The 26,046-nt window shown below is 42.2% G+C and overlaps 2 protein-coding genes across 4 annotated transcripts; both read right to left on the reverse strand.

Moving 5' to 3' along the window:
* Nucleotides 1-225: 225 nt before the first annotated feature.
* Nucleotides 226-14,803, reverse strand: elk4 (ETS transcription factor ELK4). The gene is made up of 6 exons (XM_083770873.1): nt 14,599-14,803; nt 10,486-10,700; nt 7,834-8,607; nt 7,370-7,600; nt 5,036-5,158; nt 226-4,933 (listed from the first exon to the last, which is right to left on the reverse strand). The coding sequence occupies exons 2-6, from the start codon at nt 10,690-10,692 to the stop codon at nt 4,835-4,837; spliced, it is 1,434 nt and encodes a 477-aa protein (XP_083626999.1). The 5' UTR covers nt 10,693-10,700; nt 14,599-14,803; the 3' UTR covers nt 226-4,834.
* A 4,967-nt stretch (nt 14,804-19,770) lies between these two features.
* Nucleotides 19,771-25,475, reverse strand: LOC310863154 (Krueppel-like factor 15). 3 transcript variants are annotated; one of them, XM_083771311.1, is made up of 3 exons: nt 25,351-25,475; nt 23,589-24,790; nt 19,771-23,440 (listed from the first exon to the last, which is right to left on the reverse strand). In XM_083771311.1, the coding sequence occupies exons 2-3, from the start codon at nt 24,725-24,727 to the stop codon at nt 23,272-23,274; spliced, it is 1,308 nt and encodes a 435-aa protein (XP_083627437.1). In that variant the 5' UTR covers nt 24,728-24,790; nt 25,351-25,475; the 3' UTR covers nt 19,771-23,271. The 3 variants fall into 3 exon arrangements, with proteins under 3 accessions (XP_083627437.1, XP_083627438.1, XP_083627439.1); XM_083771312.1 differs by having other exon boundaries at nt 23,589-24,809; nt 25,351-25,459; XM_083771313.1 differs by having other exon boundaries at nt 23,589-24,713; nt 25,351-25,456.
* Nucleotides 25,476-26,046: the final 571 nt, after the last annotated feature.

Raw genomic sequence — 26,046 nt, forward strand, 5'->3', positions numbered from 1 at the left:
CATACCTTTTCGGTCAGAACTAGTCACTGCGTTGACTAATTAATGTAATATAAATTAAGCAATGTAAATTGCTTAAACCTATTTTTGTTTATCTGTTTTTGTAAAAATGACCGAAATAAAGATTCAAACTCAAACATACTCACGAATTTTGAGGTATTTCCAATTTTCAATACTTTTATTCTATTCCACTAGGGGCTTTTTTTGTACTTACAATTATTTGAAAGCTTTACTTTGTAGACTACAAACACACATTAACCACTTCAGCCTATAGCCTACACCTATATACGTTGGCTATTTGAAAATACCAGATCTACAAGCTCACATGCATTGTGAGCTTGTAGCTCTGCCATTTTCAAACTTGGGAAATGGCACATTCTGCATAATGAGTACTTTTCTTTTAGTACTAAAGAATATTTTGATGCTTTGAATACTTTTGTATAGTTTTACTCAAGTAATCTTTGAATACTGGACTTGCACTTTTAACAGAGTATTTCTACATTGTGGTATTGATACTTACAACATTGCAGTACTTGCATTTAATAAATGTCCATAGACAGTGGGTTAGAGAGATCAGGGTATTCTTTTTCTTTATTTGGTCATATCCAGCTCTTGAGATACAAATACTTCTTCTGTGTCTCTCACTCACACATCAATGCCACTTCAAACAAGTAGCTTGTAAACATAAAAAAACAAATGTACAACTGGACAGAAAGCAAGGACGTTTAAGCAAAAAGTCAGTTTGTCTCATTTAAAAAGTCACAGAAACAGATTTTACATTTCAAGAAAACTTCAAGGAAATTATTACGTAGGTATTAAGAAATTATGCACTTGGGTCCTTAAGGAGAGGAAAGCTTTAGAGAAATATAACAATCATCTGGCTGCTTTGAGTTTTATCAAAACTACTACTGCAAAAATACAATATAGCCGACCAATCATATTGGGCTTTTATAAATTCTAATATTTAGATAAAATAGACAACTGTTCTAGGGCCTGAATTAACTATTGATTCTTAATCAATATATAAAAGTTTAGGTAGATCTCTTGGATTTGTAGTATAAAGTAATTAGTGCGTGAATTTATGCTCCCCTTGTTTCGAAAAAATACAATACCCCTTAAAATGCTGTTGGCATCTTCAAAGAAGGACACAAGAAATCTGTCTTAAAAAAGTGATAGAATCCAATACTGCAGGAACCCCCAACATGTTTAAGTGCAAACATTCCACCACAAGTCCACAACATCTGCATTTACAATAACAACACTATATATATATACATATAAACATGGATTTAGATGGCTAGGGTTCCCCAAATAGCCAATACCACCATGGGACAACCATCTCCCAAACAGAGGAGAGGGACATTACATGAGGAAATACATGAGTGTTTACATGAAAAACCAAATTAGGCTGGTTACAGTACATACTGTAAAACAAAATACCGGCACACACATGTCCGTTTTGTCCTTTTACAAAAATAGAAATAATTCTTAGAATTATATTGAAAGTTACAGGAAAATAAATGTGGATTAAAGAAACTAGAGCAACTAGATAAACAATATACATGTACAGTATGTTTTTTTTAACTACATTTAAGCAGGTTTAAAGAGAATAGGATATGGAGGTGGTGGTCCATATCTCTGCTATGTGCATATACTGTCGATCTCTTTTGTGAGTCAATGTGACCTTAAAACATTTACTTAATGTGCAATAAGTATTTACGTACTTTACTTTGTCTATTGGTACAGTACTAGATTCTAGGGCTGGCCCCAAATAGCTTAATTTTTGGATACTCATTCATCAATTAGTTGTACGGCAAATGGCAAAACTTGCTGATGTATAAGCTCACAACATCCCTGAGCTTGTAAATGTGCTATGTTTGGAAGTTATTAAAAAATACAAAATAGTCTTTTCCATAATGGGGTCATCAAGGTTAAGGTGATAAATCTGCTTGGCTGAGGTGTGACTTAACATCATTTACCATTGAGATGTGACTTAACAAAATGTACCATAAAGTGCTGGCCTCTGCAGTGATACCATACCAATCATGCCACAAAGAGGCATGATTGTTTTAAATGTATTGGCTAATTAATTTAGAACAAATATTAAAATGCTTGCTAGATAAATGTGTAGGATATCCAAAACTTGAAAAAGGCATTGGGGACAGCCCTACTAGAATGCCTCTATAAAATTAAAGTGAATGAAAACGGATAAGCAGTAATAAACATCTGATCTGCACAGTACTGTACAAACACAAGAACAGTACACACACAAAAAAACATCTTAAGCGCTCTAGTTTGGTCAAAACAAAGATATGGCATAGAAAACACTCAGTGAATTCACACCAGCAGCGGCAGTGATTTTGCTCACTCCGTTTTATCGCAAAATCTGCATGTTCGAGAAATGAGTGACGTCGTCTTAAATAAGTGTGTTGTGGTCCAGCAAGAACTCCACTGCTCCGAGCAGCTCAAAGCGAGCAGCTGCACACGCCGCGGGCAGGGAGGAGAAGTACATACCGGTACACTTGATTCTCATTTATGATTCATAAATTGTATACGGGTACATTATATGAAATAATTTAGGCAATACAAATCTACAAGTGCTAGTTTAAACTTTTATAATCAATTAGGTACTTCCATACAGTAGTATGTAGTAGCCTACATTTCTGTAGATCTCAAGTGCTGTCCAGTGTGTATGTTTAATCCATGCCCACTTCAGAGCACAGCGCACTTCTGGTTGGCTGCCGTTCGATCTTGCCACAGCTTTGCCACGCTGCCTTTATCTGTGGTGGTTCCTCACCAGACTATGCATTGAACCTCACTGCTTTGTCCGAACGTAGCAGCGAAATACTTATGCTGGTGTGAATTCAGTGTTAGGCATTCACATAAACAGGAGCCCTAGGCTATAAATTGTGGTTACTAAACAATAATCTTTTCAATTACAGAACTGGCAACTATCGACAGTCAGACTTTAACTTGGGCTAGGCTGAGGTAAGGCACCGCTTCAGCATGACTTGATTGTAGGGTTAACAAGCCAGATTTATACTTGGTTGTGCAGCAGTGTCGTGCGCTGAATATAGCTGATCTACAAGCTCACAATTCATTATGAGCTTGTAGATTGTGAACTAGCCCAGCAATGGAATTAAGCATATAGGGCGTGGGAGTTGGATCTATTAGTGAGTACAAATTAGTCCTTCCCCGTACAAAATTCACTGGTTGTCCATCCCTGGGTTAGAGAGCAACGCTTGGGTAAATGAACACTGTGACAGTGTAATCATTCAATTCCCCAAGTGTCACGTGTAAACAAGATAGAAAAATGATTAAATCCTATGTCCACACTCTCAAGAGCATTAGTACTTATGGCTTCAAGGTCATTTTAAGTGTGGGTGGGTGTCACTCTTTCATATTCTACACCTTCACAAAAGGTTTGTATGGCAGAGGAAGGTGCTAAACTGCTCCATGACAGGACTGATTAGGACTCCAACACAGTCCTAAATTAGGGTTCAAGGTCCAAAGGTTAAGGTTGATTGGGATTGGGATTAAGTTAGGAGTTATGGCTTTCCTGACTGTGGTTTGTGCCCTGAGCAGCTCAGGTGGCCCACACTGTGTACTGTACATGCAGAAAGAGCTGGGGTACATTTACAAAGAGGCAAGCTAAAGAAGGAGGAAATTGTGGAGAGGTTCAGTTGCTATATGGCCAATGCTGCAGTAAGACAGTTAAGGTAAGGGTTCTTGTGGTTATGGCTATAGTCAACACGTTAGCTTGAAGAAACTCTAGTGCAATGCACACTCGTAGGCGAGATTGGACGTATATCCTTAGGTAGGGAGCAGCAGGCAGGCTAATAAAGCATCATGTCGACATGAAATTTCCATTATAATAATAATTTCCTGGGTTGTCTGGGTGTTGTAGAGGTACACTCACCGCAGAGGCCCGGGTTTGATTGGTGGTAGAGGTGCCTCCATCCTTGGCTGGGTGCTCCAACAAACAGTCAGTGTTCATGGTTGGGCAGCTGGCAGGGCATTGTGTCCTTGTTGCTGCACTAGCGACTCCTACTGTCTCAAATTACACAGTCAAGTGAAAAGACACAGCTGGTGACTCCATGTGTAATGGAGGAGGCATGTGCTTGTCTACTCACTCGCAGCAACAGGGGCCGCATGAAACATGGGGTGACTTGGCAATGACTAAGTACCAGGTTAATGCACTGCCCTTCAAAAGGGAGCAAACGTTAAGGAATGGATGGCTGTTTAAAATATTTAAAAGCACACAAAGCAAACAGTTATTCAGACATCTGCAATATTGTTGGTCTAACCAACCCTTAATTTATACATACTTCAGGCTGGTCTGTGTCCAATCGTTCTGCATGCAGCCAGCTATAGTTGCCATGGAAATCCCTTTTTCTTCCAAATAGACATGAGCAAGAATCCCCAAAGTCAAGGGAAAATGTTGTATACAATGGTATGTAAGGAATGATGTAAATGTTCATAATGTGCCTCCTTGGTGCACAAATGCTTGTCCCTCAGAATGGCATGAAGCTGAACATTGAACACATCACCCCACATCAACCCAGCTTACATCATCGCTCCAGAGTCCAGACCTCCCTTCACTGTAATGTGACTGTAGTGTGAATTCTATGGCAGTAAATCATTTGGAATGTACAAAAATGACAAGCACCAGAATGCGGGCCTGGCCTGGTGTGGGGGGGTGGGGTTGGGGTGGCAGCGATGCCCCAGGCCCAATGACAGGTGTGTCAGCGCACTGATATCTGGGAGATGAGGAGCTGATGATGGAGGTCTGGCTGACTAGGTCCCGGGGACAGATGCGAGGCACACGGATGTAGTACTATGTCCTCTGGGGGTCTGGCGAGATGGGGCCAGGTGTGTTGATCCCTTCCAGACTGTGCACTGGGATCTGGAACTGGGGCGTGAGCACTGATGGGAACTGGAATACAGCAGAACAAAGTGTGTTATGACAGGTTATCAGAGCTGAATGAAAAGAGTACAGTCAGTTAACTTAAGAAAAAGACCCATGAAGAAGACTCACCTGGAAAAGGTGTGCTCCATGCAGTCGACGTGTTGCCGGACTGAGAGGAGCCACTGGACTGAGGGTGCTCCAGAAGTGGATGTTGGACAGCAGAGGACTGGGAGTCAGCAACAGGGTGGGAGTCTGAGGAAAAGACAAGAGAGACGTGACCTGAGAGCAGACCGGACAGATCATCTGAAGAAGCAGAAGCTGTCCTTGTGGTTCAGACCATGTACTCGGTGTGGGTTTTTGAACCCGGCCCATGATGTGGACCATGTTGCTCTCCGATCGTTTCTGCAATTCTATTGTGATTAACCGATAATTAAACTAAGGTTGCCTCAGGTCAGATGTACTACATAATGGCCTATTTAGACAATCTATGCACATGGTTTTAAATTAATACAGGGCGAAAATGTATTGGGGGTGTCCAACTCAAATTTAGCTAGTTGAACAGCGTTCAATTCTGAACATGGGTGCAGAGTTGGATATATTTGATTGCAAGCAGTGCACGCTTTAGCATGGACGGACATACTGTGCTGGCCCTGAGGAGCTGCTCTAGACTTTAGACGAGGTGCTCACTCCGCCTAATAAAACAATGCACCAAATCACACCTCATTTCAAGATCAACTTGAACAGATGAGCAAACATCTCTATACCACTCTGGTGCGTGGTCAAAATAAATAAATAAATAAATCAAGAACAAGGGGGGGTACTGAGAAATAAAAATAAATGTTTTGTTTCATTTTTCCATGCCTCAGGCAATGACACTTGCACTGCATTTTGCACGGGGTGCAAGATAGATTACAAGCTAAGATGCGTGTTGTCACTGTATGGAACATACGACAAAATGCTGTGCATCCACTTAAAAATAAATAGATCTCATACATGGTTTAGCAACTGCAATTAGCTTTACAACTGACCTTTGGAGTTGGGATGTTTGCCAGTCCCAGGCCTGGCTGCATACTGAAGTGACTTGTGTTCTAATTTACAGTAATGTGTTGCATGCCAAACAGTGTTGTGGGTCATACACAGGTGAGGTGGTAATACAAACTAGTGAGAAACTGCTGAACGGATGGAAGAAATGCTGAATCCATATTTTACACATTATTTTTGTAGGCATAATGGATGGGAATTTATTTATGTTAAATAAGTATTTTATGTACTTTCATGCTTTATCCAGACAGCTACAGTGAGAGAGAAACAAGGAGAGAGAGAGGAGGAAGGCCTCCGGCCCGAAACGGTCCCTCTGTTTGCTTGCTGCTGAGGGAAAACTGATAATAAAGAAGAATTCTATTGGATACAACGTGAGAGCTGGTATTGTTTACTATGACTTTCTCTACCTGAACCGTGCATACGATACATTATTACTTTGAATGAACTACTCAACCGAGTGCTTGCTTCTTCTCTTCTCTTCAAGCACATGTAGCAAACACCCTCAGGTTGGACTTGGCCAGCTGCGGAAGGACCATTAAGGAGTCTTAATGGTATGCGCTTTACCAGGTGAGCCACTAAGGGCCCCCTAAGGGCATTTATTTATGTTATGCTTAAAACACTTAAACTATGTAAAAGACGATACAATTAAATGTAGCCATTCTGTAGACTATTTATAGACAGATACAGTTACATGACATTGAGCTTTAAGCTTAATCTCTTCTAGCCTGGACTGGTTTTACTGATTTTGGATTGACTGGAATACTAGCACTTTTGAAAAGGAATATCAGGACTCGGTATTGGCGATATTCAACATTAAATTACTTAATTAATAATCAGATTATGAATTCAGCGGCCACAGGATAGGTTTTCTTCAGGGAGAACGTGGTCCTGGGTAAAAGCCACCGCTGACAGGAAAGCAGCAGTCGGAGGCTTGGTCTCATGACCGCGGAGACAGCAAGACACAGAGCTGACCTCCTGGTCATACATAATAAAGGCATTGTCTGCCCCAGCTGATCTAATAGAGCCTCTCCAGCCATAACGGAGTGCACAGTCATGTGGTCTACAAACAGCAATTAAACATCATGAAAATAACCCAGAAGCCAGGTGCCAGAGATCACTGGTCCATCACTGCCCCCTGGTGTATGGATCTGAAAATGTGTGCCGCTCTTTTACACCACAATGTAATACCTTTTCCAATAATTGGCCAAGCAATGAAACGTTCAATATACTAGAGGCAGGATCACATCTCGAGTTTGTGTGTGTGTGTGTGTGTGTGTGTGTGTGTGTGTGTGTGTGTGTGTGTGTGTGTGTGTGTGTGTGTGTGTGTGTGTGTGTGTGTGTGTGTGTGTGCATGCATGCATGCATGCATGTTTCTCTATCCAACTACATATACATACACACAGTATAGGAGATGGCTCTAACCTGTAGCATGGCTGGTGTGAGGGAGGCAGTTGGCAACGAGGGACTGCAGATGTTCATGGGTGAGAAGTCAGAGGAGGTGACCAGCAGGGTAGGAGTGCTCAGCTCCAAGACTCTGGGTGGCTTACGGGTCTTGCTTGAACTCTGACTGCCGAATGTGTTGATGGTGCTGACTGGAGACATGCTGGTCTCAGATTCCATGACCCCAGCAGACATATAGCTGATAGATTCCACCTAAGACAGAGAAACAAAATCCATTAATTCTAGAGGTGTACTTGATTAGACATAACTTTGTTTTAATAACAAAAGTCATGCAGGTTCAATAATAATTTATTTAATTGGTTTGAGCCAGAAATTCGAGCAGCTGTGCAGTTTTTGAGCCCCATTACAGTGTTTTTTCAGAGATAAATGCATTTTTGTAAATGTTTTACATTAAGACGGATGGAGACAGAGTTGCATTGACTAGCCTTTGTTTCCAGTGTCTGGGATTCCGCGGGCTGAGACGTGATGGATTCAATGTCGCTGTCAATCACCAGCTCCTGGGATGAGTCAAGCACTATGCTTGGGGAGGGGCTAGGCGAGGGCAGCTCCGATAGGCTGAACCGTGGCTCTGAGGGACGGATGTGTTCGAAAGAGTAGAGGGTATGCGACGGGAGTGGCGAGTGTGCAGCCATGTCATCGGCCCGTGATGTGGGCAGAGCGAGAGAATACAGAGGCGGATTAGATGTCAGGGCCATTTCTACGGTGACCTGAGGAGGGACGTGTGGAGGCGTTGCCTTGGGCGGAGTCGTGCCGAACTTGATGACGGACGACGATGACGTGGTGGGCTGAGGTTGCAGGGGCGGTGGCTGCGGGTGTGGCTCCTGCTGGGTGGCGCTGCTCCCCAGCCTCCGGTCTGCCATCTTCTCTGCCGGGTTCTCCATCTTGATGGACTTGAAGAGCTGCCGTCCATTTTGCAGCGAAGTGAGGGTAAAGGAGGTGTACAGCCCAGAGTGGATGTAGTCATTCCTGTTGGACGGCTTGGAGCCCTGCCACACTATGCTGCCCCCTGCCTTGCCCCTGTCCCCAGACTCCACGTCTGGCATGGCACTGTCCGCCCTCTCTGAGGGCAGCGGGTTGCCTAGTCCTCCCCCGACCACATCTCCTCCCTCTGTCCGAGCAGCAGCCTCCCCTTTAAGGATGTCTGGGTAGGAAACAAAGCGATAGACGAACTTCTGACCATTCACCTTCTTGATGATGTTCTAATTGGAAGAAAGGAGAGGGATTATAAGATGACAGGAAAAGTTAACATACTGCTATGTGAAGATATCCAACATCATTGCCAGCTTTAGGTATTTCAGTCACTAACATAACACACAAGAGTAAAACATGCATTACAACCTTATTAAACTGCAACTCACTTGTTGGGTCTCTAGCAAAGAGTTGGCAGAGGTGTGTGTGTGTGTGTGTGTATGTGTGTGTGTGTGTGTGTGTGTGTGTGTGTGTGTGTGTGTGTGTGTGTGTGTGTGTGTGTGTGTGTGTGTCGGAGAGAGAGAGAGAGAGAGAGAGAGAGAGAGAGAGAGAGAGAGAGAGTAAAAATAGAAGACCACAGAAAATCATTCTTGCATGGAACAGCTCCATCCTTCCTGCCTGCACCTAACTAACAGCCAATCATGTTGCAGAGCAGCCCAGCCCAGCCCAGAACACCCACAGGGTCAGGGTGTATTTAAGCCAAACCACAAGCAACAGGGGGAGACAAACACAGACATAGCTCAGAGCAAGGGACCTCAGAGGCACAGCCCTGTCATGCCTCTGCTTGTCTCACTACAGCCCAGACAGCAACAGTTTTAGATAGTGTAACATCAAATGATATCGCATCGTTTTGTTTATACTGTAAATTCTAGATTAGGAATTGTAACCACTCCATCTGATTGAGATATATTTTCTCCCCTTGAAATATGATGTGTAGGTTTTGGGACGATCCATGTACTTTTACTCTCAGTGCCTGCAAGCAACAAGCAATAAGGTTGAACAGTTAGATACCTCCTGTACAGCAAATTATACGTTTACCCAAATCATAAGCGTCTTAATCTTCCACCGTCCATGTGTTCTTGCTTATTTATTTATTTTAAACCCCAAATGCTATTAAAAGGTATGTCCTGAGGTCCTAAGTCTGACTAATATCGTTATTAGTCAGATGTCAGGGAATCATTTATTTATTTATTGTCATTATGCAAACCTAGGTTTACAATGTGTGACAGTTATGTTCTTTTTATTTTATTTAGACAGGGACAGTGCACATTAAGTATGTTTTTCCCGGTCAAAAGAATCTATCTAATCTACAGCTACAGATACATTTATGCTTGGGTGTGACTGTCAGGTGCTTCTTGATCAGACAAAATAGAATGGTGCTTTCTTTGGGAATCAAACAATTATCTAGCTTGAATTTGTTTGAATTTAATGAAGGGTGTTCTCTGATATATGATTTGTGTGTTCGGAAATTCTGAAAAACGCTAGAATTCAATAATAAAAATGCAAGTTGTCCTGGGCTAGGACAGGACAACAGGCATGCATCCCTAGTAAGCAGAAGTAGACCTAGTTGGGGCACCAACTACAGCACCAAGTTATTCCTCAAAGCCTTGGTCCTCGGGACATCCTGACAGCCGTTACTGTTCCAGATATGGTGACGGTACAGATTACAGAAGGTGTCAACCGTTCTTTAATGATTAGCTTATTGCCACATAACAAGCAGGAGAATTGAGTATTGGGAGTCGGACTCACAATATTAATCGTATATGTTACGTACATATTAGATAGATTGACAGAGACAGAATATATAAGATGAAGATGAAGACTGGTGTAGATGATTTTAAAATGTTGTCTTAAATTTGTGAACTGTACGTTCTCATGGATGTTTTTCCTTGTGAGGAGAAAGATGAGGAGAAAGATGCCAATGGTCAATGCACGAAAAACAGAATAAAGATTAAAGATTTTTAGGCCAAGTATTACTGCAAAATAAATGTAAGAAAAAACTACAATGCGTCTGCCACCTGGAGTTATAAATGAAAATGGGATTTGGAAATTGCAGTAGTCGTTATTTCAATTTGACAATGTTATGTCACAATGCTGAGAGTGATTACCTTGTCATAGTAGTATCTGAGAGCCCTGCTGAGCTTGTCATAGTTCATGTTGGGCTTGTTCTTCCTGGCACCCCACAGCCTGGCCACCTCCTCTGCCTGTAGCAGCTTGAACTCTCCTTCCTCATTGGTCCAACAGATCAGCTGCTCATTATTAGAATCCAATAGGAGCTGAAGAAGGAACTGCCACAAGGTGACAGAGCTGTCCATGTCTCTCACTGTGGAAAGGAGACAAGATTCCATGACAGAGATTGGACTTCAGTCATCAAGCTACAGGGAGTATACAGTTGAGGTTGAGGTATTATAAATCTACAGCTGCAATTCAATATTAATGACAAAACCATGACATTACTTGTGTGTGAATGTGAGTACTAGCCCAACGCTCATTTGTTCTTTTTAAACACAAGACAATACCAGAAAACCATATAATATAGACACAAGCATCTATAACACTTTTTTGACAGCCTATTCTATTGTGATTAGTTGCAGCCCTGCATGTGCCAAGGGATAACACAATCATTTGGGGAATATGCTAAAATTAAGGAGAGACCTGTCCTAAACCATGCGCAACACAGCGAATTATTTACTTACTAATTTACTCATTCATAACACCAGACAATTACATAGGAGATTAGAAATGTCTTGATTGGGTGATGCAGACAACAAGCAGGGCTGAACTACTGTGACAATGAGCTAACAGCAAGGTCAGTCATTCACAGAACATGCTCCTTGAGTACCTACAGGGCTCTGACAGCAGACAAAGAAAGAACAAACCTGCTTAGTAGATGACATGGTCATGGTTCTACTCTCGCATAATGCCTGTGCTCCATTCCCTTTGCGTCATGCAGATGGATTTTTTTTTTATCCCATGATTTCAATGATCTAATGTGATTCTGGGCTCTACACACCCTCCGCCAACCTAGTCCCCATATATGGGGGACATGGGGAGAGCAACGAACTCATGCTTCCTTCATGCCTGAGTGTCCAAGTTTCTCCTTTACACCTGACAGGGAGGAGTTTCCCTGGTTGGACGTAGCGCGTGGAAGGAACACGTTATTCCAACCAGTTCCTTTCCCCTCCGTCAGGCGCCCCGGCTGGCCAGGGGGAGGCAGTTTAGAGACCAGCATTACCGCATGTTTTTTGTGAGGATACCTACCTACCCTAGGGGACACGGGGAGAACATGCAAACTCCACACAGAAGGGCCCTTTCGCCAACCCCGCCTCGGATGTGGGCACTGATGACGCAGAGGAGGAAACACGCCGCCAGCACCCACAGTGTCCCAAGCAGGAATCGAACCCAGTACCTTCTAGCTGTGAGGCGACAGCACTACCAACTGTGCCACCATGCCCCCTGCAGATGGATTTTATAGCATCAGAATATGTTTTATCACACTGAATAGTGATATATAGCCTATTAATCCATACAATGCCATAGCACAAATCCTCATTTTGTGTTCGCATTTTATGTAACATTTCTTCTGCCATATGTAACATTACTGCTGAAAGCTTTTGACATATTTATTCATAATAATAATTTCCTCTGCTGAGCATCACATCATTATAAGGAATCAAACACAAACTCAGATCAGGACATTAAAATTAAGACCATTTTCTCATCTCATTTTCGCCATGAGATGAGATCTGACTTACTTACATTACATCCTTATGTGCAATGTGCACACAACAGAAAATCAACCTAATAATTGATTTTATAACCTAATATAATATGCTCTGTCATGTAGTATAAATTGGGCTTTAGACTGTTCTAGATGTGTATAACGACCTTGCTTGTGTGTGTGTGTATTCTCTCAAGTCAACATAAACAGTCCCAAAACTGTGGCTATTCAGTCCAAACTCTTTCGACATTCGATATAATCAATATCATTATCAATACTATCAACAGCTAATATGCCGTTTGGTAACATTATTTTGATTCCATCCATTTAGTTTCACCCAGGTAGTGTAATATAAGTGATATTTATTGGTTAAAAGAAAAAGTGTTTTGTTAAAAGTTTAAATCAATATTCTGATAGTAATCATTACAGTACTATGGCTAGTTTGTTCAGTGTCTCCAGCTCTTTAATAAACAGAAAATACATTTTCAGGTACGTAGGTGACAAACTTTCAGCCAATCAGGAGAGAGAAGCTATAAGCTTAATTTAGTGTTTCAGTTCCAATTTTGCCTGCTCATTAACATTTCTTTGTGTCTTTGTATCACTTACAATTCAAATTGTTTAATCTGTATCCTGACTGCATTTTCTATCCTGATTGGATAAATTGTTATCCCAGTTTCAGTTTCAGAAAATGCATTTTCTGTTTAATAAAAAGCTGGAGAGACATGGAGAGACTGTTACTGAGCAATGAGTACTATCACAATATATAGCTCTGGTCCATAGCCCTAATGCCCTTGCTGCCGTTGCATTAAGGCTCTGCCACTCTTTGCTTCCTGCGCTCGCATGAAATGCAGACCAGACTCTCCACTGTATATAATATAAAGAACGTTTTACCTACTCACCAATACAAAAGGCGGCTTGTGTTATTATTAGAAAGCCTACTTTCCTTAGTGGACGCAATCTGAGCCCCCCACCACACGTATAAAAGGCACTTTTTCGCCAGAAAGGGATTTTTTTTTTCCACCGGAAAAATCTTTTAGTTACTCAACTGCGACCTCTACCGATATAGCCAAGATAAAATCACATCATCATGAATTTGGGTGAAAATAAATCCCTTAATGGCCAAAAGGTGCATTGTATACGTGTGGTGGGGGGCTCAGAGTGAGTCCACCAGCGTCCACTAAGGAAAGTAGGCTTTCTAATAACACAGGCCGCCTTTGTATTGGTGAGTAGGTAAAACATTTATATTTCCGCAAAAGAGGAGAGGCTGGTCTGCATTTCATGAGAGGGCAGGAAGACAATGCTGTCCCATAGCTCTAATGAAGGCATTAGAGCTATGTACCAGCTAGAGCTACACAACAGAACTTTATAACACTTATTTTAACCAAAGAAAATCACTTACACTACCTTTAATAATAATAAAAGACCATTTGTCCACTTCAACTGGTGGACCATGGGACCTGTCACCTTAAATAGCCTGACAGGCACCATATACATAAAAACAACCTCACCAGGCTAAATGTGCTATGGTAGCCTACAATTTAGACTCTCGTAGATGTATTTATCGATTCTGACATTTTCAATCTACGAGATTGAATTAAATTAAATCTCTAAGTGTTAAGCATGTGCAGCAGTTGTATTTGGTTGGACCATATAATAATATAGTAACCTTCTTCTGATCAGTGTGTTTATTGTATTTCGCCTCTTGTGCAGATCCAAATAAAATAATTCAAATGTATGTGTGTGTGTGTGTGTGTGTGTGTGTGTGTGTGTGTGTGTGTGTGTGTGTGTGTGTGTGTGTGTGTGTGTGTGTGTGTGTGTGTGTGTGTGTGTGTGTGTGTGTGTGTGTGTGTGTGTGTGTGTGTGTGTGTGTGTCCTAAGCCGCTTTATGGAGAGAGTAAATCTGTCCTGACTCATCCAGTCCAGCTGGATGGTGACACACCCCCCACACACACACAATCTGTCTGTTCTGACAGTTTTAAATCTGGTGAAATCAGGGTAAAAATGGGACAGTCCTGCTGTCAAGTCAATGCATACAAGACGACCTCACAAAAGGTTGAGAGATATGATTATGAAACGTCAACCATTTAACTCATTACAGTTTGGTATTAGGTGCATGGACACTCTGCGTCTGCCCTGCAATTATAATAAGCATTGCAATGATTTAAAAGACACATTTCACAAGTTCAGGTTTAGTCTGTCTTGAAGCTTCCACTATGCATTGCCACTGCCGCCGACAACAAACACACACGCACGCACACACACACACACACACACACACACACACACACACACACACACACACTTGTTGTATGAATAATAACTACCAACAAGCTATAGGCTCAGTTTTAAGCAGCAGTGCAGCACAAATACGCACGCGGCAGGTTTTCAACTTTTACTTTCGTTACTGACATCCATCACAACGACCGCAAAGTAAAGTCAAGATGACGTGAACGGTGATAGGTAGAAGTTAGCAATAGGTTAGCTTGTCTGCTAACGTTACCTTGCTGCTAGTAGAACCCGCTGGTGTTCGGAGGAGTCGTCCGTCCTAGCGCGTCGGAACAAAACCCAAACATTGTTTTAATGCCGTCTACTCAAAGGCCCGCAGCTCAGTGCACGGCGAGCAAAACAAACGGACCGCCAATGCCGTGCACATTCCTCAATAGAAGAGACATTAAAGTGGCTTGCAGGCTCGCAGCTCTCTGACGGTTACGTCTGACAGGAAATTAAACCCACGACTGAGACTGAGCTCACTTCCTCTCCGACTCTCCGTGTTTACGGTTGTAATAACTGCTTCATAACAACGCGTTGCTGTTGTGTACTGGTACGTTAACTGTAGTTGTGGTGGCACCGTGCCGTGGTGGTTGATGTTCTTCTTGTTGTGTGAATTGTATTTGCATACACCTTAACATTTATGAAAAAAGCCCCTAGGACTTCCTTTTAGCATCATTGTATAATTTACTGTACGGCTTCTAGCGGGGACCACTTAGCTCTGTTCCATAACCTTCCGCTTCGCAGAAGGCTATGGGACTTTCAGTTTTAAATCTCAAATCGAAATCAGACCAGCCTCTCCTCTTTAGTGGAAATCTCACGAACGTTTGACCTACTCACCAATACAAACACGGGTTGTGTCAATAGAAAGCCTACTTTCCTTAGTGGAAGCACTCTGAGCCCCCACCACACGTATAAACGGTACTTTTTGGCCAGAAAGGGATTTCTTTCCACCGGAGGAAAAATATTCTCTATGAGGCAGTTCACTGGGCAATATCAGTAGAGGGCGCAGCGGAGTAACTAAAAATGTTTTTTCCCCTTTTGGCCAAAAAGTACATTTATGTTAGTATGCAAATTGAAAGGTTTCGTTTTTTGTTTTGTTGAAATACCTAAAGTGACCACCAAGTGGCAGTAGAATATACCTGCAGGTGGATAAACAAAATGAAAATAAAAATATTAGCACATAGTTTGTCAATTATGTTAATTTGCAAGAAAATGTTTAGATAATTGTGTATTAACATCATAGAGAGCACTATTGGCATTAATATAGCCTTGTGTAAATTATTATACACAAGTACAAAGATTATTCTGACCATGTCCTCCTTCTGTAATGGTAAGCACTCTACAAAGGCTACCCACTCTTTCATTATTAGACTACTATTACTATTATTTTGAGATTCGCTGTGGCCATAGCCTATATTCACTAAGATTTAACCAAATATAATTACTTGCGCAAGCAGAGCGTGCAATAAATGTTTTTCGTCAGGTGCTGTATGTCCTGTAGCAGCATATGATGTGATGAAGATATGTACCAATGCCAGGGTATAATTGGCTTTCGATGGTGACGTAATGATGATATGTTTCAGTGTCGGGTGGATTAAAGGTAATTCCCCTATACATATATGTAATCTGACACCACTGCCATATCAAGCACAAATTAATCATTACGTCATATGCTGCCACGGGACATACACATCAAACGACCCAAGTAACCACAGTATACCGCTAATCAACTTACAAATTATTATACATGTACATAGAGGCATTTCCTTTAATCTATCCGACACCGAAACATATATTTTATTACATCACCATTGAGAGCCAGTTATACACTGGCAAAGGTACATATCTTCATTGCGTCATACGCAGCCATGGCATACGCATACAACGACCTTAATTTGTTATTAATTTCGTAAGCCAATCATGGACTTTGTAAGGAAAGGTGCATTTACCAGGAATGTCCTCATGAGGACTGCAAGGACAAGATTGTAGACCTTAAGATTGGAAATTACCGCTGTGAGAAATGTAGAAGAGAATTTCCTGAGTTCGAATATAGACTCAATATAGCAGACTTTCGTGGTGAGAAATTGGTGTCATGCTCCCAGGAAATAGTTGAAGTCCTCCTGGCACAACAGTACTTGCACTCTCTGCTTGCGCACTAGTAGACCATTTATGGCCTACTTGGGTGCAACAAGCAAGTAGGCACTCGACAGAGTGCAGTTCTAGTTGGGGATATTTTGCACTTGAAGCTAAATATACTGTAGTTACAGAAGATAGGGAATCTATTCATAGATGTAGTTGTTGGCTATCTGACTCATTGCAGTGGATGGTGGATTCAATATGGATTTTCAGGCTCAATATCAGTTTCACTTTTACTGATGTAATAGCAATACAATACTCATCCAAGTACAGGAAAGACTGCAAACGTATAGCTATGGATACTTAAGCCTATTTAAAACTTGTCTAAACATAAAAACTGATAACTTGAAAAATGTGTTTAAGATTACACCTTTTGTATAGTTTCTTCTTTTCACTACTCAGCTATAGTTAAAACACATTTTATTTCACACACTTTATGGACTGTTAACTATTAAAAGTAGGCCTAATTCATAATTTTATTAAACATACAGCCCACCTTTATTACTAGTGCTTCCCTACTTGAAGTTCTGTTTGGTAATTAAGACAAAGTATTGTTGCCAATGCTATATCACAATAACTTACTATATATCTTGGCTCAGGGGTAGAGTGGCCGGATGGTGACCACCCGGGCTCCCCCAGAGTTAGTGTCGAAGTGTCCTTGAGCAAGACACTGAACACCTAAATGCAGGTTGGTGCCTTGCATGGTTTCCCCCTGCCATCGGGGTATGAATCTGTGTGCGACTGCGAATGTAATGCACAATCTATGTAAAGCTATATAAATGCACCATTTACCATGTACCAGTATTTCAAAACATAGGCTAAACATTATAAAGCTGTATTTGCTTAGAAAGCAAATTGATAATATGAAACTAGGCAGCAAGCGTACGGTCACACCAAACTTTGATTCTGCATAATACTGTATGTGGATGTTTTTGGCAACGATCACTGCATGCAGGGAACGTAGCATTTTGTTGACATTGTACAGCTTTCTGCAACAAAAAGCTCTGTTCCCAATTGAAAATCACAGCAAAAAGACGCCATATAGGCAGAATCAAAGGTAGGACTGTGTGACCATACAACAGTTGAATCCACAAAGATGCAATGGGCCTTCCTTTGGACCTCTTTGCCCTGGCTTGGACTATAGCCTATAATACATGACTAGACCTGACCTCGATTTGGTTTTGGACTATACACATTAGTGCTTGTTAACTGCTTTCATATTGGAGGCTGGATTTTTGCATTGACCATATCAATAGGTTTGATTGAATATGATGAATAATATTAAAACAAATGTCTTGTGTTGTTGTGAGTGACCCAATTTTAGATCCTGACCCAATGGTTGAGGGGGAAAAATGAACTATACTGCACTGGAAATTATCTTTGGATTATTCAGGATGGGTCTCTTGTGTAAAAAGTGATTGCTCTCCACCTTCTAATGTGCAATACATAGGCCTATATAAAAAAAATATAGCAGCACTATTGTAATACAAAGTACATTCACATGGCTAACACTCAATGAATCCATCTAATTTATCAGTGGCCTATAGTTATACATTCAACTGACACATTTCAAAGTGTCACTTTTCTTGTGTCTCACATCAGGAAATAATCAGTTTATATGTTACACAGCATAAAAGGTCTGATTCCTTTTTAAAGCCAGCATAACTCTTTGACCTATAGTAACCTCCCTGGGTCACAATTGTTGTGAGCTACTCTTATTACATTACGGGGTATGGCCACAATTTGTTCCAAAGAGGATCCCACTCGCTTTCTTCCCTCACACGTGGACCTCCCTGTCCCAGAACGGTTTCACCAGTATGGACTAAGAAAAATCACAATGCAAGCCGTCTAAGCTGCTCGCACCAACCTTGTCATCCCAGACTGTTGAAAACGAGAGAGCACAAAAGGAGCATGAAAGGCAGGAACTCAACTTTCAGTTTGAAACATGCCCCAGCTTCCTCTCTAGACACACCCACCCTGCCAAACAGGACTGCAAAGCACCAGCAGAGCAGCCAGACATTCCAGGCTAAAGAGTGGGAAGCTTCTACAGTGAGAAACTGTATTTTCCTCACTCCCGTTGTCTTTCCCACTGACATCAGTGTTAAAAACATGCTGGCTCTTACTGTATGGGACTCATAACCTGTCCTACAGGAATGTCCTTGAGGTAAATAAGCCACGCACACACTGCTGTAATCCCTGCCATTGTTTTGGTGCTGCAGGAAATATGTTTTGTATTATCTCAATGGTGAAACAATCCCTAATCAAAAAACTAGGGATGCACGATTATGAAATTATGACCGATATGATCCAATCTCCGATTATTTGCAGGGTCCTCATATCTGCCGATACCAATTCTGACCGATTCCGATATTATACAGGGGACCACAAATAAAAACAAGACTAGGCCCTAGGGGCTTGGCCCAATGCCTATTAATAAAGTATTCAATCAATAAATAGTCTATATTATTTTTCCAAGTGTCTGTTTTCACTACTGAATGAGTACAAAGCCATTGAGATTGGTGAAAATAATCTGGAATTATTTTGAGACCGATCCGATACCGATTTTTATGGCCAAAATGGGCAATTCCTATACACTACAAATTATATCGTGCATCTCTACAAAAAAAATATATTAATTTTAAAAGTTTGGAGCCTTAATTACTATTCTAAATCATACATAGGCAACTGGAGACCCAGGGGCCACCTTCACTTAATGCGGCCCGCAGGTTAATATCGGAATACTGATATAGTATTGATTTCAGCTGACAAACATGACCCGCATCTATATTTGTAGCTTAGTATTAAAATGTTATTGTGTTTTCTATGTCCAATGTATTTGTATTTAAGTTCATAAAGTTAACATAAGTCTAACTAAATGCATTTGTTATACTTTTCAGGATTCCAATTAAAAAATACCAACAAAACAATTTCAGGATTTCGATTCAAATATAGAAAAATTGCAATATCTACAAGCTCAATGTCTCAGTGCGACGTGTTTTGAGCTTGTAGATCTGCTATTTTGCTATACAACAGTAATATGCAATGTGGCCCTCTGGAGTAAGTGTGGAAATATAGTGGCCCTCTCCATCTTTAAAGTGATCTAAATGACACTAACTCTGGGGGAGCCCGGGGTTGAACTGGGAACCTCCCAAACTGCTGCTCTGCCCCAGAGCCACTGCCTCCACATTGTCACACACACACTGTTGAAATATACAAGATACAACAAATCAAATATCCTTTTGAATTCTTGCATTTTATTTTGTAAATAGGAAAATAGCATTTCTGGTATTCAAAAAATACATCCTGTATTCCAGCAGATATACAGATTGAGATGGAAAGGAAGAGAGAAAGGGAGACAGACAAGACAGACAGACAGAGAGAGACATGATTAGAGAATACAGGTCAGGATGTAGGTCAGTAGAAGCAGCCTGTGGAGTCAGACAGAAACACCACTGGTTCAGACAGATAAACAAATCTGACTGCCTAAATGTGTTTCTGCATTACTAGGCATGTATATCTATAATTAGAGATGAGCACATGAGAATGATTATTGTACTGTATATGAATGTGCATTGTTACATGCAGAAGTGCTCTACTTCGTGTATTTGTTTGAAACCACTGACTTTGCTCAGCGGGTGAGATTGCCAGTGGCATATCGTCTGTAGCAGTGAGTACATGCGCCTGCTGGTTCAATGGATGGACAGAATCCTATCATTGTAGCTTTTTGCTAGTAGTTACATAGTCTATTTGAATACAAGAACGCTCGCCCCAAAACCTATTCATGCCGGGTCAAATCCGGTGACCCACGTATTTATGGCCACCAAAGTCAAATCTGTTGATCTCGGACCGGTCATACCCACAAATCAAGTGATCTAAGAATGGTTGGACCCACAAATCCGGTGACCTCAGAACGGTCAGACCCATGTATTTCTGGCCACCAAAAACTAATCGGCCAGATTTGACATCTCAGCGGTACAAAGGGGGTGGGGTGGGAGGGTGCCTCTCGTGGCTCGAGTCTGCTTTAGGCGGCTCCCGTCATTTTAACAGTTTTTGTCTAACTACTACAGAGTGTTCCACCAGCTGGGGACGACTATATATATTTTTTTAAGTACATTTATTTGGACGAGACGCATATTAATGAACACTGCACATAAAATGCTATGTAAATACACCTGATTTAGCAAATATGTTCCGACACTGGGGGCGAGCATTCTGCATATAAATGGGGGCGAGTAGGTTTTTGGGGGTACGAGCGTTCCGGTTACAGTCAATTTAACCTCATGAACCCTAGCATCTATTCTGGGCATATACTAATTGGCGAACATTCTGCAAAACTAGCTGAACATTCTGCGAAAATAGCCGTTTTCCATTTCCATTTGACGTATACCAAATATATAGGATCAAAGTGGTTATAACCATGTCCACAAAGCACCAGTTTACAAGCACCAGATCAAACATGAATAAAGTGTAACTAGCATGATTTAACTTTTCTTGTAAAATGCACTCTGCCTTTCAAGGTTCCAAGACACTTAGCAGAAATGTCATACAGTACATCATCCATCTTCCACTTTCCCTCTGCATGCTAAACACAAGTGCACTTGAGACCAGCAGCCTCAGCTTAATGGTGGGTGACCGTATGAGTGGGGACTCGGAAGCCCTGTCTGGCATCAAACCAGATTGTAATCACTCAGCGACATTCCATGGATTGATTACGCTTACAATCAAACTCACGAACCAAAAACCTCTCTGATAAAATCACTAAATAGCTTAATGCACTGATTGAGAAAAAAACATGTTTAAAGGCTACAAGCTCTGTAAATTGTAATAGTGTCCATTATGTTCAGTACATACATTATATTGAATAGGCTAATACATGTGTTTGAGTAGAGTTTAGCTGCCCTTTCAGGTTTAAATTATTACTTGCTGCCCTAACCCACAGAAAAAAGGGTTTACAGTAATTGTATTACTGTAAATCAGAATAAGCAACATTTCACATCACTTTGCACTTTAAAGCTAAAGTATAAAATCATATACAGAGTAGTCGCTAGGCCACAAAAGGTGGCTGCACATGGTTTCAAAGACAGAGAACAAAGAGCTTATAAATTGTAGGTCACGATACAAGAGTGTCATTTTCGCACTCTCAGAAGGACCAGAACAAGGATTTCTGGTTTGGCAAACCCAGATGAAATCACAGTTAAATAAGAGCAGTCACATGATAACATTACTAAAGTAGGACCAAGTAAGGTTTTGTAGCTTATGCAAAGGCATCAATCGAGATCACAGGGGTGCTGGAATAGAGACAAGGCATACAGGGTAGATTAAGATTGGACAACACATATGGCAAGGGATAGGATAAAGGCTTGGGTTGTATGCATAAAGCATCTGGAAGTATGAAATATAATTCTCAACAGACCAAATTATAAGCATTCTATTATAGTATAAGTTTAGTCTCATCGAGAGAAGTCTTAGCATTTTACTTCCAATTTCAAGAGTTTTCCTAAGCCTCTACATTCCATCCAAGGGCACAAAAAGTAATAGTAACAATGATAAGTTCTAGTGCTTTACAACTATCCTCATTCTATGGATAGCAATCAAACCCAGCCATGTCAAACTCAATCCAACCGCAGTCCTTGTGTGATTAGGATACACTGGATGAATGACATACTGAAGTTTTAACAAACACAAATTTACTTTGTGCAACAATCATGCAAAAAAAGGACGAAAAAAAGAAGATATTGCTGTATTATATTGTCTACTTTATCAATATACTACAAGGTTTATCTAAGTTGGTAAAAGTGTAAGTTCAAATGAGTGTGAGAGCAAGTTTTTCTGTATCAACAAACTTCAATGTAAATTCTTGTATTTACCAATACCGTTATCTGCTGCAGTAATTAATTGTGCTATTAAACTAGCTTAAGCACCTGCCTGGCGTGGCTTTGCAGAGTAAAAGGGAGAGGGAGAAAGCCAGCTACCAGGCTATATCAAGAGAGACCAACTAGGTAGGCTATCGCTACCTGTTACATTTGCTACGATACTTCTGCACTTAGTTGGTCAGAGCACCACGGATATTATATCTTGAATGAAATGTCTAGAATTTTTTTAATTAGCAGCAATTATTACTTTTTCTGAGACGTTTTATGCACCCAGTGCCTTAAGTTTGGCTTTGAGAAAGAGAGGAGTGGGAATGGGCATCCATGTATAATTATAGTTCTCGCCACTGGTTTCACTTCCTGTTTACAACAGCACTTTTGTTACTTTGGAAAACTGAAATACAAATACAAAGTTGTGGAAGAAAAAGAAAAAAAAAGAGGAAGAAAAGACTGGTCTCTGCTTATAAGAATGGTGCCTCTCATCATCTCATGTGTTTGTCATCTGCTCAGGTTAGGCACTATGTGTGCACGTGTGGGCCGGGGCAGATACAGTATGTATACCTGCCTGCCTGTTTAAAGGCCAGGAACCTGATTTCACTTAAGCAACATTTTTTCTCTCTTTTCCTGAGGTGGCTGTTAGCTAGACTGCAGCACTATAAGACAAGTACACATCTGCTCTGAATGAACAGTGAGAAGAGGGGAGGTCAGAGAGGAGAGAAATAGAGCTGAATGAAGGGAGAATACAGACAGGAAAACAGCATGAAGGGGAACAGCCACTTGTTCAGCCAACAGTTCGCCTCATGGAGGCCCAGAGTCCTGGAGGAGACACAGACTCCCCTGGCTCGGCTGACACAAGTCCTCGACACTTAGGCGGGGCTTAGGCCAGCTCGGGGGGGTCAGACAGTGGCTCGGATGATCCTGCTAGGCCTGGAGCTGCGGTGCACCTTGGTGTGCTTGGACAAATGGTCGCTGCGGGCAAACTTCTTCTCGCACAGCGAGCATTCGTACGGCTTGATACCAGAGTGCGAGCGCCGATGACGAGACAGCTCGTCAGATCGGGAGAACCTGTTTCGACAGAAGAACGTACATCTTGAGATTTCAACCCGACTCAAAAATGGCATTCAACTTAAATTTACATATTTCTTTTGCTATTTTTTTTGTTTGCTATCAATGTAATTTCTTCAATTTCAACCCTGTCCCTCACAGCACATACCTCCAACCGCAGTCAGGCCAGCTGCATGTGTAGGGCTTCTCTCCGGTATGCCGGCGGAAGTGGGCCTTCAGGTGGCTGCTCTTAGTGTACATCTTCTCACAGCCCGGGTGGGAACATTTATGCACCCTGAGAGTCTCTGTCGGGGCCACTCTGGACACACGGGGGGCCACTGCTTTCAGCAGACCATTGGCCGGGGCCCCGACCCCCGCAATCCTTGTGATCTCCAAAGTCCTCATGGTGATGGGGAGTGGGGCGATCTTCACGTACTTCTGATCGCCTCCCCCGGGTTCCCCGCAGTTCAGTGGCACGAGCGTGGTGGCGGCGGTGGACACCTGCGAGGCCAACAGGGTGAAGTTCTGCCCCGTCGTACCATGGAGCCCGACAACAAGATGGGCCAGCCGTAGGCCATTGGGGGCTCCCGGAGGAGAGCTCGTTGGGGCGTGAGGCCGGGCCAGAGGTAGGGGCTGGAGCTGGAGGACCAATGGAGTGCTCAGGATCACCGGTGGCCCTGCGGCGGTTGAAGATACAGACGTGGAGGTCACATGGGAAGAGGGGGGTGGTTCGGCCAGGCTGGGACTACTTTGTTCCTGGTTCTTAGGGCTGTCTGGAGTGGAGGGACGTTGTGTGGAGGCACCTGTCCCTGGTTCACTTTTTGTCACTGAGGATGAGGATAGGGGTTCTTCAGAGGAGGGCGATTCACCAGCACTGCATGGGGAGGGAGGGGTCTCTTCTTTGATGACCCGCGGTCCATCTCTGACCACCTCCATCTTCTCCCTCAGGAACTCCTCTATGTCCTCCAGTGTTGGGGAGAACGGGGATGGCAGACGGAGGGGGAATTCTGGTAGCCGGGGATCCTGAGACCCCTGGCTCATAGCTTTACATTCCTCTTCTCCATCTAATCCCAGGAATATTTGCAGAGGAGCCCCTTCGTAATCAGCTTCGTCTTCCTCCTCCTCATCTTCTTCTCCGGGGCTAGAGCTCAGCATAGCCCCCAGCTCCCCTGCCTCTGGGCTGTAACAGGAGCCTGAACTGCCACCCTCACTGCTCGCTCCCTCCCCAAGGCCCAGGGAGAATAGACTGCTGCTTTCCCTAAACAAGTCATTTTCTGAGATCAGCGTTCGGCTGCTGATAGACACCATTGATCCGCACCAGATGCAGAGGAGAGGAAGCCAGGGGAAGCAGTTACACAGGAATCAATGAATCTGCAAAAGCAACAACGCACTATTATGACCATTATAGTCAAGTAAAAAGCTTATAGTTTACCCCCACCAACCGCACCCCCATCCCACCTTCACGTGGTACTGAAGGGGAATCGCATAGGCTACTGCTAAAAGCATACAGAACAAACACTAGAAGGGATGTGATGCATGATAATGATTAAGATTCTTTCTTCCTTGCGTCATTCACTGTCTGGCCATCAAGCACATGTTGCAGCAGCAGCCAGCCGCCGCGCAGGCCAGATACTTTACGTCTGCATGAACAACACGTTTGGTAAACACGGGCCTCGTGACGCGCCCATGCCCATATGGTGAGCAAAGCTAAGCACAGCAGGAGGAAAACAAGTTGAGAAGCCTGCTGCAAAAGCAAACTACAATATTATTAGTGGTACAACGAATCAACACAAATGTAAAAGGCACCTGAACACAACTGCTACAAGAGAATTCGCGAGTCTCAAGTTCGACTGGGTCACAATTCTAAAAATAATCAAATATGTACACATCAATGCAAAAGGAGCAAATTACATCGCATCTTGATTACTTACCGTCTGTAACTATGAAATAAGCCAAAAGCGAGCGAAATAATCCGTCGATTAAGTTTTTCTCCGTCGTATTATTGTTGCAGAAAAAGATCCCGTCCTTGCCACGGATCCATGTTGGCATTCTTTTTTCCGAGACCATCACATGACTGCATTGCTGTACACTCCAGCGTCATGTCAGCAGGCCGCGAATGAAAACCACAGATCCGTTAGCTGACTTCAAAGTAACACCGACGTTACTACAACGTATTTGAGTAATAACACAGTTGTAATGAAAACTCGATGCACATCCCATTAGGAGACATTTCCCCCAGTAGACACATATTCAAGAATGTGAGAAATTAGCTGGCTTGTAACCAGAATAGGCTACTTTGTTCATTTTAAGAGGCTCAGAGTCATACAATTCATGTTTTCACTATATTAAAGTTATTTTAAAACAAGATATAGAGATACAGAGATATAGAGAACACGATATGTGTATGTATTGAAAAATATGATGTTGCACACGAAAACAAACAACTAGTTGTTCATTATTTTGTTTCTTATTGTAGTTAAACATTTTAAATAAAGCTTTTAGTTTGAAGCCCAATTCTACATTTCCTGTAGTGTGGTGAGCTTTGGCTCTCCTGACGCAGCTGCTGTACACTCGGAGGCACGGATCCAATTATGCGTCTCTGATTGGTTGAGCACATGGAGGCTCGC

The sequence above is a fragment of the Protomyctophum parallelum genome, assembly GCF_964188405.1.
Source record: "Protomyctophum parallelum genome assembly, chromosome: 8".
In the NCBI taxonomy this organism is placed as follows: Eukaryota; Metazoa; Chordata; class Actinopteri; order Myctophiformes; family Myctophidae; genus Protomyctophum; species Protomyctophum parallelum.

Excerpts from the sequence above, each read along its gene's own strand:
- LOC310863154 (XM_083771311.1), bottom strand. The coding sequence starts at position 24,727 with ATGGTGTCTATCAGCAGCCGAACGCTGATCTCAGAAAATGACTTGTTT. Across the intron at positions 23,441-23,588 it reads TGGCCTGACTGCGGTTGGAG|GTTCTCCCGATCTGACGAGC; the intron begins GTATGTGCTGTG and ends CTGTCGAAACAG.
- elk4 (XM_083770873.1), bottom strand. The coding sequence starts at position 10,692 with ATGGACAGCTCTGTCACCTTGTGGCAGTTCCTTCTTCAGCTCCTATTG. Across the intron at positions 8,608-10,485 it reads TCAGATACTACTATGACAAG|AACATCATCAAGAAGGTGAA; the intron begins GTAATCACTCTC and ends TCTTCCAATTAG. Across the intron at positions 5,159-7,369 it reads TCACACCAGCCATGCTACAG|ACTCCCACCCTGTTGCTGAC; the intron begins GTTAGAGCCATC and ends TCTTTTCCTCAG.